Here is a 13,248-nt window from a genome sequence, read left to right on the forward strand (position 1 = left end):
CGGGACAGGGATAAATATCAAGCTAAGGAGCTGTTCTCTGCACCGGCTCCTGGACCGCCCGCTCATGCCTCGCACACTCAATCCCTCCCACCTTCCCTTTCTCTCCTTCTCTGATCCAGCACACCGTCTTTAATACATTTAGCGGGCCACATGCTGTGCGACCGGTCTGCGATTCAAGCCACCAAAGACCGTTTTCTCCCTTCCATCCCATGGCTTTGGTCTTCCCCTCCTCCCTTTGCACTCTCTCTCTCTCTCATTTTGTTTTCCGCCACACACTCCTAATGATTTACACAACACACTCTCTGTCCTGTCAAAGCGGACACAGATTGCCGTAATAGTGGACAAGCCGTCAGCTGCCGGCACGACGTAAGTACGCACACACAGCTCCAGACGCAACCTGACAGCAAAAACAACCTTGACAAGGAGGACTACGGTGACCACATGCACACATAAACACACAAACAAACACAAACACACTGCTAGGACAGCAACTACAGACGAAACAAACAGTCTAGCCAGATACATAACTATAAGTAGAAGTACAAGGAATGAAAATGTACCTACTGTTGATCGGAGTGCAGGGAAAAACACTCAGGGAGCGAAAGTTCTACCGAATCCATGTGCGCTCTGCGATCATCGTTTGAGCAAACCTCTTCTATAAATTAAAGTTTTCTCTCTCTCACTCTGGCTTCTCTCTCTCTCTCACTCTCTCTCTCTCTCTCTCTCTGTATCTCCTCCTCTTCTCTCTCCCTTCCGTGACTGAGCAGTGCAATTAACAGGACCGTTCTCCCGGTGACAGCCTATAGGCACAGCCAGTTGGGACCAAAAGCTCTTGCACTCTTCTAATCAAGGACTTAAAGCCACGATTGCTGCTCATTAATATGAATCAGGGCTTTGCATATGCAGTCCCCCAGGTCCTCCCGGATGCCAGATTGGTGGCTTCCCAGCCAATTGGAGTGAGACAGGGTAGTGTCTGCGCCCACAGAGAGATGGAGCAGGGAGAGAGGGGAGGGGAAAGACAAAGAGCGAGCGAGCGAGAGAGAGAGAGAGAGAAGGAGGGAGGGAGGGGGAGTGGTGTAATGAGAGGGAAAGAGGGGGTGAGAGAGGGTTTAAAGAAGCAGCCCGCTTCTCTCCCTCAGCAATGCTTATCGGTTCGCGCTGTCAAGTGCGGAGATAAAACCGCTCACTTTGTTGATACAAAACATTGTGAATGAAGCCGCTTGCCGTTCACTTTGCATCCGCCCGTCGCTCGTTTCTTCCTTCCACCTGCACGGAGAACATTAACACATTTTAATGCGTTATAAACAATCAGAGAGTTTGAATTAAAAGTACTTTCAGTTCTGCTATGAGAAAAAAAAAATCTTCTTGTTTTCGGCTTGCGAATACTGTCGTGCACTTTAAGTAAGCGGAAACACGGAAATTGGAAGCAATACAGTCCTTAAACACGTAGCAATCCACCGCAACATCATAACAGCGGCCCATCAGAGCAAATGTGGAAGTGAGGGAGTGGACACACGCTACCGTGACCACATCACTGACAGATACAGCGAGGAAAGATCAAAGGCACCCCTTTGTTCTAGAATGATTGAGCCACATTTGCGGGGCATCCAGGCTGCCGGCATGCACGGTTCGCAAGTACGTGTGTATGTTTACGCGTGTGTCACCGGCTCGCTGCATTTCCAGCAGCAGCAGGGAAGATATTGCTGGCATCTCAGCACATTGCAATTCCCCACTGATAAGAAAATTCAGGTGCCGCACCGGCCCACAAACCATTGTGCCTTCCCCACCACGCCGCCACAGAAATTGCATCTGACCGTCTTTCATATTTCAAACTTGTAGGGATTTTGGAGGCAGATATCTCTTTAAAATGCTTGCCTAAACTAAACCTGTTCACAGGAGCTCATATACCAAACTAGATCTCTTTGATCGACTTGATTTATATTAACAATCCTTATAATAAATAAATAAACAAAAACAATAAAAACAGTAATAAAACAGTAATAAAGATGAAACAATAACTTTCATCATGAATTGTAACAATATTTTTTAAATAAATAAATCAGCTACTGACTTTGTCATTTCATTACTTACAACAAAGAAAATATTTAATGAAGGAATAACTGAATATTTGCATGTAGTAACAATCCTTATTCTAAAAAATATATTTATTTATTATTATTTTCATCAATATTTAAATGTCAGTAGTCATTGTCATTCCATTGCTTAAAATATATATTCATAAAACATCTATATTTTTAAATAAAGAATAACCATATTAAAAAAATGGTATAAACATCTATTAAGGCTCAGGTAGGCAGCAGGTGCGTTGTGTAGAGTAAGATATATCGAATGAGAGATGCACATCAACAATAAAGAGGCGCAGATCAATGCAACGCACACATCACTGGAAACTAATATCTTTCAGGGAAATAAGATCTACTTCTAAACTGCACAAAGAAAGAAAAAGCTAGATATGACACATATAGACACAACTGAGTGAAATTCAGGCTTTTCCCTTTGAATAACAGATGGGCAGGAAAAAGAAAAGGAAATGCGTTTGAACGATCAGCTTTGTTTCCAGAGAAATGTAAAAGATTATTTTTATTACATAGGAGTCTGCTGCCATTGCTGAAGGACGCTCTGGGTCTAACAAAGGAGTTTAGAAATAACACTACTGTTTTCGGCCGGCCAGCGCACGCACACACACTCACACACACTCACACTTCCAAAGTTACATTTGCTTAATTTATTCATCTGTCTGCTTTTAAACAATGTACAGTCCTCTGCAATCTTTGCACCACAAAAACAAGGCACATGATTAAAAAATACTAAAGCAGCGGTTTCAAAGCGACAGGCAGCCGACTGCCATTTGAAACTGGTTTTAATTGCACTGTGACAAACGAAAATGAAGAGGATGAGGGGAACGGGAACTGCCGTAATGTTTGAATGCAGATAGGAGGGATACCTGTGTTCACTCGGGTCCCATGAGACCAACAAACATTCCTCATATTGAGTTCCGCGTAGTCTAGATCAAATGCTGAGCGCAGGAGCGAACAGACAAAACTTATCTGCTCATACTTGAGGAACTAAGATGCACCTGAAAAAGAGGAAATCAAATAGATGGCCATTGGCCACATTAAAAATGTATGGTCTTGCTTTAAAAGCATGTAGAGAAAAAGGTTAAAGTGAATCAAACCTGAATCAAAGCAAAGAAAATGTAGCAGACAAAGTTTTTATTTTATTTTATTTTTTTTTTGTACACAGGCAATGTGCTTTTTTCATTTGGGCTTCACAGCAGGGGTGCAGTGTTGTGTCCGGACGTATTGATTCAATTACAGTGGCCCGGCTGCTTTTGACAAACCCCCCTTTAGGTCACATTTCCATATCCGTGCTGAATGGACAGCCATTCCCCTAAACACTGGCCACGCGGGGCTGGAAATACCTAAATCATCACTCCGCACTTCTGTCACCCCAAAATTGAGGTAAATCTGACTTTGATAGCAAGATGCTAGCAACATTAAGTTCAAACAATGTGCTCATGGCACCAAAGTTATTCAGAATCGAGCCTACTACACGCTGCCATTAACAGCCTTTAATCCCTGCTGCCCCGCTGAATACATTTGAACTTAAGTATGCACGACTAGTCTGCGCTGATTGAAGCGGCTGTCGATACGTGTCAATAGCTGCCCATCTTTTTCATTAGCAGTTTTAGCACAGCGCCTCTGCATCCATTGTTCCGACGGTGTGTGTTTTACAACGAGCCACGTCTCGCTTTCAAACCGAATCCCGTTCTGCCACAAGAGACGGACGAGCATTCAATTCACAAGCCGGCAGATTGAAAGACGAGCTCTGAGATGTAAAAACAAAACGCATTAGACGCTAGCAAGGACGGGTGTGCGGAGTCTCAAAAAGGATATGAAAAGAATCCAGTCTGGCTTTTGTAAGGGTTTGTGCGTGTGTATGTGGGCGTTGGGAGCATGTGTGTGTTTTTTATTTGTGTGTGTGAAATGTTAAAGACAGGGATGACCCTTTTGGTCACTGGCTGTTGACATGTGGCTAAGAATTATCAGGGCTAGCTTGGCAGAGCATCAATCACGGCAGTCAATAGGAGAGGGCAAGTTCACTTAGGTCACATGTCAGCCGACCAGCCGCCGAGCATACAGTCAATGCGCCCGCCGCTGGAGTTGTTTAAAATCAACTTGTCAAAAATTGGGCTGTAATAAATTCAAGAGGCAGGATGCTTATTTGTAGCCACTCGGGTCGGTACGGGGCATCTCAGAGTGAAAGCTTTTGAGCTGAGCAGAGAACTGTACTACACAAACAAAACAAAAAAATGCAGCATAAATCTAATGTTTTATATTCATGTTCATTTAAGAGTAATAGGTAAACACACACACACACACATACATATATATATCTGTTACTTTATTAAATATATTACATTTTTTATATAATATATATATACATATATATATATATATATATATATATATATATATATATATTTATTATATATATATATTACTTAAGTATTACACATACATATATAGCTTGTGTTTTTAATTTTTTTGTGATGAATAATGTCTGACTGATTGTGTATTTGTGTGATAGCACAGTTTAAGTCACCACGTGACAACTTGCACTTGCATAGATTCCTAAACGTGCTGTTATCAAGCAAAGCTCCAAATCGAAAAATTATTGCTTCCTCAAACTCAGAAACTCAATGTCCCTGGCAAGAGAAAATAGACTGAAAAGTGTGTGTGTTTTTGTGCCTGTCATATGAGAGTGCTGCAGTGCTCTTGTATTGCGTCTTGATGGGGACACAAAGGCAGGTTGGCAGCTGTGTGCCGGGAGAGCCCTTCAGTCTGCAGTTCAGCAGTGGTCAACAGAGGGAGCTACTGGCTGTGCGGTGGTCAGCGTGTGTGACTGTGTGTGTGTGTGCGTGTGCGGTTTGTCTGATGAGCGGAGAGCTCATCTGTGTGTATGTGTGTTTGTCCTCTGTTGTTTTACCCCAGCGCTGTCACAGAATGGATATATTTATGGCTGCCACTGTGGTCTGAATTGCCTTGTCATACAAGTACATGAAGGAATATTTTAGGGCTCAGAATTAAGATGGGAAAATATTCATTTAAATGCATAGTAACAATATGGAATTCTACTAATATTATGGTTATATTAACTGTACTAGATTAACAATAAATAAAAAAAATTGCAAATTTTAGACTGTAAAAAATATTTTCAAGATTTGTTCTTTTTTCTTTTGTCAAATCAACTTAAATAATTTATTTAGTTGAGATAACTTATTATTTTGAGTTTCTGATGATTAAATTAATCTCCTTCGTTGTATTAACTCACTTTTTTCCAGTTCAATCAACTTAAAATTTTAAGGCAACCAGGTTACTTACTTTAAGTCAAACTAACAATATTTTTTACACTGTGCCCTTTTAAGTCAAACCATGTCAAAGTCTTTGTCATTTTTATTAAGTTAATTATTAAATAATTCAAAATTCTAAGAGACCATGGTTTATTACAGTTGAGACAATAAAAATATTAATTTCAAATAAATACAATATAGGAATTTGTTTTAGCCATCAAATATTTCTTAAAAATGTAAATGTTTAACAATTAACAAATCTGATTAACATTATATCATTATCATTTATGCAATAGAAATTACAGATATCAATAACCTGAAGGGCCTAAATTTCCAACTTATCATACACAGCCTTTTCAATTTAATTTCACCAAATTAACTAATAATTCAGAGTTTCAAATATGCATTTTATTTCAAGTGTAATGAGACTATGTTGTCAAACCCCTTTCTTTCACTCCATACCACACACACACACACAAGAAAAAAGTGTCAATTCCAGGACAGCAAAAGGTTGGTTTAAATAACTGCTATGGCACCACTTTCAAAAGACTTGGGTGGGTGAGTAAAACTGTCCTATGAAACAACTGTTATGAAGGGGAAAGCAACACAAGGTTAATATGGTAGCGAATCAGTGAATATCTAAGTAATCTAATGGTCTATCAGCAGGTACAATTGTCACATGAAGGAAAGTGCCAATTTCAAAGCCCCCCTGCTTGGCAGGGTGATAACAGGCTAGCGGGGGCTCCAGGGACAGCGGCAAGCCCAATGTGCAGCATTTGCTAACCTCTCTTTGATATGGCCACTGCTGTTTCCTGTTTCCACCCTCTTCTCTCTCCTCTTGAATTTCTTTAGCAGTCTGACACGCAGGACACCCTAAATAAACCGCAAATAAAAATCCAGGACAGATAACCAGAGCTCTGATATGCGATACACATTAGCCCATTAAAGCACCTTTTAACTGATGGTATTTGCAGTTCACCATGTCTGAAAAGGATCAAGACCTGTCTTATTCTTATCTATGGTTACAATTAAGACACCCTTCGTCATTCTCCAGGTCTGCTGGGACCCCATTTACTTTCAAATACATGACCAGCATATAACTGATACACTTTGATCAGATATAGAGACAGTCCAGTGCATGAAATAGTTGTCATTCCTGCATACATTTTTTTCCAATGTAAGATAAGCTTGAGTAAACATGAGCACAAAATACTGCTGTCTAAGAGGGTTTTATGTGTGCGTTGTGCACCTGCATGAACCACGCTATTTTCCTGCCACTTATTCTTAGGCTGCATTAAATAGCCTGATTTAAAAACAAAGTATAAAATTGCAATATATATTTAAACCCTTTACGGACACATTGAAGATAATAAAAAAACATTGAAAATATAAATAACACTGTTAAAATCAAGTAAACAGTCTATGATAAAGTAAGGACAAATAGTCAAGCTACAAGCAATAGCACAAATAAACAACAAAACAATTAAATTAAATAAACTGTGCGTTCAGGTTTTTCAGGTAGATCAGATTAGTTGGATAAGCAAAGACAGGTTAAGTGATTTGTACAGAAACATTTTTTTGTTATGCTGGTTGAAAGTCTCTTTACATCCCGATCAGGGGTGTCATGATTCTCCAAATCCTCGATTTGATTACATTTTCGATTCTAAGGTCACGGTTCGATTTGATTCTCGATTTGTACATTTAAAAAAAAAAAAAAGCCAACACCAGCCAGTCAGGATGCTCTCTGTTTTACATGCGCTTCATGAGGCACACACGCAAGGTCTCTCGCTCTTTCCCACTCTGCCGTGTGTGTAATACGGTTTGGAGCACAGTTTTTTCTGTCTCGCGATGGGTCTCTTGGTATGCTGGAGCCTTTAGAGTTCCTTTTACTGGAACTAAGGTGCCCAACCCAACAAAAAACAACCCCACACCATAATCCCCCCTCCACCAAACTTTACACTTGGCACAATGCAGTAAGGCAGGTACCATTCTCCTGGCAACCACCAAACCCAGACCCGTCTGCTGGATTGTCACACAAGGAAGTGTGATTCGTCACTCCAGATAATACGCCTGCACTGCTCTAGAGTCCAGTGGTGCCATGCTTTACACCCCTGCAACCAACACTTAGCATTGCACTTGGTGATGTAAGGCTTTGATGCTCGGCCATGGATACTCATTCCATGAAGCTCTCTACGCACTGTTTTTGCACTAATCTGAAGGCCACACAAAGTTTGGAGGTCTTTAGCTATTCACTCTGCAGAGAGTTGGTGACTTTTGCGCACTGTGAGCTTCAGTATGCGCCGACCCCGCTCTGTGAATTTACTTGGCCTACCACTTCCTGGCTGAGTTGCAGCTGTTACCAATTGCTTCCACTTTGTTTTCACGCCACTAACAGCTGACCATAGAATATTTAGTAGTGAAGAGATTTTTAGTGAGGCCATATTACACAGGTGGCAAACTATCAAGGTACCACGTACGAATTCATAGAGCTCCTGAGAGTGACCCATTCTTTCATAATGTTTGTAGAAGCAGTCTGCATGCCCAGGTGCTTGATTTTATACAACTGTGGCAATGGAAGTGATTTTGAACACCTGAATTCAGTGATTCGGAAGGGTGTCCCAATATATATATGGTGCTAAAAGAAAAAAGTAAAAAAATAAATGATTTAAATGATGGTGGACTAATTAAAAATTCCTATTGAAAGTGTCCCTGCTCAGCCAGGCTGTGGCCTTGGCCTCTCAGGCCCTGTTCTGAATGGAGAGCTGCCATCATGTCAGCATGGCCTGTTTAACCACACCACTCTCATCATGCCAAAGCAGCTCAGCACCACACCGTGGGCCGGGTGTGTTATTTACCACAAGATTTTGCAATATTTCACCAAAAAATAGTAAACTATTTGATAAAATTAATATTTTATTTCCATTTCAAGCAAAAAAAGAGCAGCGCTGACATTTTGCTAAACTTCTCTATGTGTGCTCTACAAAAGAAATAGATTTAAAACAACATGAGAGTGAGTAAATGACATGATGTTCATGTTTGGGTAAGCTAACCCTCTAATCTATTCTGAACCCATTTGCAACTTCTTCCAAATACATTACATAAGCCTCACATCAAAGATAGAATTCAATCACAACTCTTCCTGTCATTACAAAGCATGTGACTGTCCAACTTTCCATCCCTGTCTTCACCTCTCAGTTCTGGTTCAGCTCAAGACAGTGACCCCCCTCAGCCCATACAGAGCCCTGTGCTTCTGCCCGCAGCTGTTCCTCAAAGCTGCGGGGATTTAGAGGAGATCTCCCTCTCCGTTAACACGTGGATCTGCCCTTTGGAGGAAAGGCGACGCATTTGCTGGCCTTTGCGAGGTGGCTCGCCAGGTCGTCCTTCTCCATTAGGGGTAGGTCAAAGGGATTCACACAGGGAGAGGGAAAGTAAAGACAGGTGTTCAGTACACTAACCAATGATTAATAGCTAATTATGAGCAATGCTAATGCCACATATATGCTTTACATTTACAGCGTGCTGCAGTTCTATAAGGGTGAATTCACTAAGAATGGATTGTGTCTGTTCATAGCACCATTTATTTGCACAATATTTTTATGCTATTTTAAAGGAAATATGCAAACGTGAGATAACAGATGAGCAGCAGACTATCAGTATCACAATCTAACATAGCCTACTTTTTGCATATTCACGCAATTTCAGAGCAGTGATTCTCAACCAAGGGGGCCAGATTAATCATTTTAATATCAATTAATTTATATAATACATTTATTAAGATGTTAACCCCCACAATCTCTAAAAATAAAGTTGTTCAACATGAAAATAAACATATTTATTGTTTTAATTTGTCCCTTTATCAAGTGCTGGTTTTTGTTGTTGCAATGTCTTGAATAATAAAATTATTCACGGTTAAATATGTTATACCACTGATGGCAGAAATACCAGAACATTGGATTTTGTTTAATGCAGGTTAGTAAATTAGCAAGATATGTATGCACTAAAACTGTGTATTCAAAAATCTTTTTATTCTGTTCTTATTAGTTATTCTGTATTGACACAGCAATTCATCTGCAGCAATGGGTGTTGCGGTAGCACTGTATCTGGCTATAACGCTGTAAAACTTTTTTTTCCCCCATTTTGGGAGGAGTAAAATTTACGTATGTGGTTTCAACAACCGAATGCATTTGGAATGCGACCCAGACCACCTCCTAAAGTGATTTTAGCGATCAGATTTAAATCAATCTAAAAAGCGTTTGGGAGGGCATTTACACCTCGTCTTTTCACGATCGGATAGCTATGCAATTAGAGGAAACGCATGAAGTGACCAGGAGTTTATAAACAGGTCCTTTATGTTCCTCAGAAGAAAGAAAGTCATACAAATTTGGAGCAACACGAGCGTGAGTAAATGATAGCATTATTTCCATTTTTGAGTGAACAATTATTTAATCAGAAAGAAGTGAATTTAGATAGCAATGAATTGAAAGCAATTAAGTCCGAAAGACTGATTAGTTGATTTGTCTTAATTTGTATTCTATTATAGTCAACATAAAAAGTATCACCATTAATGCTAATTCTATGCAAAATCACTAGTAGAAAGTGATAGAAACACACATATGCTCTCTCTCTCTCTCTCATAAAAGTCCCTCTTGTATGGAAGTGGTAATTGACTTCTCAGAGAGAGCTAGTGGGCGGATTCAATCCAGACTATAGCCACATCTTCATACTGCTTTAGGACCAGGCTGCATGGGAAAGAATTCTTAATGAGGGCCCCCAACGCCCTGCGGGAAGCCCGATTTCTGAGTCTCTCTCTCTCATACACACACACACACACACAATCTCACTCCATACACAGGTCCTGTTTCTACACCGACTTGCACTAAACATTCCAACAAAAGGGTTTGGAAGAGCTATTGCTCTCGAGCGTTGGGACCCCCCACACACTGAACCACCAGCTCTTTTGGTAAGATTCTACGGCACACACACACTTTGTCACAAACACTGAAATATATATAAATAAATCAAACACCTGGAGAGCAGGGCAGCACAAAGCTTGAAAACAGAGAGATGACTGAGGTTAGACAAAGGGGAAGAGAGAAACGCATCAGGGATTACGTGGGTCTGTATTTGTTAAGCTTTTTTTTCCCTTTCAAAGCGTTGCTCATTTTAATAAAGGAGATCCCTCAGTCTCTCTAAGTGCCGCAGATAAAAGAAATAATTTAGTGGCTTAAAAGACTATTAATGTGAAGAGCCACACTTGTCTCTTTCTCTCTCCAGTCCTCGGAGGAAATGTCATTGAGCCTGTTGCATCACAATAGCATGGAGGGAAAAATCTTGCATGATGGAATCTGAGAGGGTGTCTTTCATTTTCTTAACATATTTATGCTGTAATCTGAGGGGCCTAGACTGATGTCACTATAAACAGTAAATATTACCTTACATGTATGCAATCACATGGTAGTTTGTTGGAGAGTGCAAGAAATGCCATGTTCCAGATGAAGTTTGTGGCTGGAATCGTCAAGAATTGTTCCCCTTTCCCTTCTAGTTATGCTGAATTATAGAAATCTTGGAACATGGAATTCCCCCATCTCTACTTGAGAGTAACCAATGGAATGTCACTTTAATATCAGCCATTTTGGAAATAATGTCAAATTGATGGTTCTCACTGAAGTCTGGGTTAATTGATTTGCCAAGACTTTACCAGTTGGAAAGTAGGAAGTAAAAGAATTTTTTAAAAGAAGTTTCTAAAGAATTCTAAGTGTCTTAACTATAGAATGTCAAACCTCAACTCTCCACATATCTTTTGGTTGTCATTTTCACAGTGGTGGAATGTAACGAAGTACAAATACTTTGTTACTTTACATAAGTACATTTTTCACGTATCTTTACTTTACTTAAGTACAATAAATAGTGCATACTTTTTACTTTTACTTCGTTACATTTTGCAGCAATTATTATACTTTCTACTCCACTACATTTCTACAACTTCTGTTACATTTTCGTTACATTTTCTGATCAGTTTTTCCCCTGCCAAAACGTCATCTGACCGTCCGTTCGTTGCATGTTTGTCTCACCAGTGACGTTTGGTTGCCATAGATACAGTATATCAACCCGGTCACACAAAAAAAAAAAAAAAAAAAAAAAAAAAAAACCCGGTCACACTAAATGTGTCTCACACGCAGTGTGTTTATCATGCAACTCATACGCGAAAATTTGTTTTTACGTGCATAGAAAACGCACCGTGTGTGATATATGTTTGGTTTGGTTAGGATTATGGCAAGCCAAAAGGTTCAGAATTACACCATAAATGAATTGCGTTTACTGCCAATAGTTATTAACATATAGTAAGGATAAGCATGATATTGCCTAATTGCAAGCTTGTTTCAGAAATGGTGACATTTTTTTCCATCATTATTGAACATCATTATAGGAGTAGGCTATTAGGTTGAATGAGTTAGAATTAAATGTTTTATTAATCATTAGAAAATAGACATTAAGATAATAAATTGTTATGCAAGTACTTTTACTTTTAATACTTAAAGTACATTTAAAATAAAGTACTTTTTACTTTTTACTTAAGTATGGTAGTCATTGTGTTACTTCTACTTTTACTAAAGTAAATATTTATCTGGGTATTTGTACTTTTACTTAAGTACTGAGATTCAGTACTTCCTCCACCACTGCATTTTCAAAATGTTGTGCATTTGATTTAAAAACTCTGTGATAGACTTGGTGCAACTTGAGTCAAATTTGAGTTTATTATCTCAAATCTCTTATCTTGAGTTAGTTAGTTAGTTTACACACATTGTCGTTTAAAGGTTTGGTCTGCTTAACCTTTTTGTGGAAACCTTCATACACCTTTTCAGTATTCTTTGATCAATAGAAAGTTAAAAAGAATAGCATGTAGTTTTAATAGAAATCTTTTGTAACATTATAGAAGACTTGACTGCCACTTTTGATTTGCAATTTAATGGATCCTTGTTGAATAAAAGTATTAACTTGTTTAAAGGGATACTTCAGGATTTAGACCCCCTAAGACGAGAGATTTATGTATTTTTTGTCTGTAAAAAATCCTCTGATGACGCAAAAATTGTCATTTTGCGTCATCGGAGGATTTTTGGCCAGAGGAGTAGTATGTTTTCAATCCGCCCATAGAGGGTGGGATCCCAGTCACAGAATGTACACATCTTTTTTGAAAGATAATCTAGCAGGCTTGGAAAGCGGAGTAGTAGGGGTTACCATCCTCTTTTTCCCAGACATGTCCGGCCGTCGATGTCCGGGATTCAGCTTTTGCCTTCTGCAGTCGCCATTCATTGTTTACACGTACACCTTTTGTTTCAATCCAACTGAATTCATTTTGATTGGTGAATTTGAATGTAGTGTTTACATGAACGCTAAACAAGTGATTGGTTGATCTGCGTTTTAACATTGCTAAGAAAATTCCCGCTCCTCCGTGAGAGATACGAGACCGTGCGTCTCACAGATGTCGCTCACCGGTAATCACGCCACTGGCCTCGCGCCATTCTCCCGCGGCCCTCAGTCTTCCTGCTTGCCACAGTAAACATAATGAATGGCGACCGTAGAACGTAAAAGCCGAATCCTGGACATTTTGGGCGATATCGAAACACATTTTCAGGCAGACTCATCACAAGACTCACTAGTAGCCTAGACTTGTTGTTTAGCTACTGCACTCTGTTACCGGAAGGCGTGGCCTCCTAGGTCAGCGAAGCAAGTGCATTCTGGGAGTTGTTGTCTTTCCACATAAGGAAAAAATACATTTTCTGGCTTTTCTCTTTCTATGGAAGCCTGATGTATCAAATATGATAATCAACAACAAACACATATGAAAACTACTTTAAAATCTTTATATATATATA

At 39.5% G+C, this 13,248-nt stretch overlaps 1 protein-coding gene across 6 annotated transcripts in view; it reads right to left on the reverse strand.

Moving 5' to 3' along the window:
- Positions 1–13,248, reverse strand: part of esrrga (estrogen related receptor gamma a) — a 168,390-nt gene that overhangs the window by 79,494 nt on the left and 75,648 nt on the right. For 3 of the 6 annotated variants that reach the window (XM_039669199.2, XM_039669186.2, XM_039669178.2), the window contains exon 1: positions 565–848. The exons of 2 other annotated variants lie outside the window; for them this stretch is intronic. In XM_039669199.2, coding sequence (XP_039525133.1) covers positions 565–620 — 56 coding nt within the window. In that variant the 5' untranslated portion in view covers positions 621–848. Of the gene's footprint in view, positions 1–560; positions 849–13,248 lie in introns of those variants that run through there. One more of the 6 variants, XM_039669193.2, reaches the window with a different exon arrangement.

Source organism: Pimephales promelas, chromosome 15 (genome assembly GCF_988280905.1).
Source record: "Pimephales promelas chromosome 15, fPimPro1.hap1.1, whole genome shotgun sequence".
Lineage (NCBI taxonomy): Eukaryota > Metazoa > Chordata > Actinopteri > Cypriniformes > Leuciscidae > Pimephales > Pimephales promelas.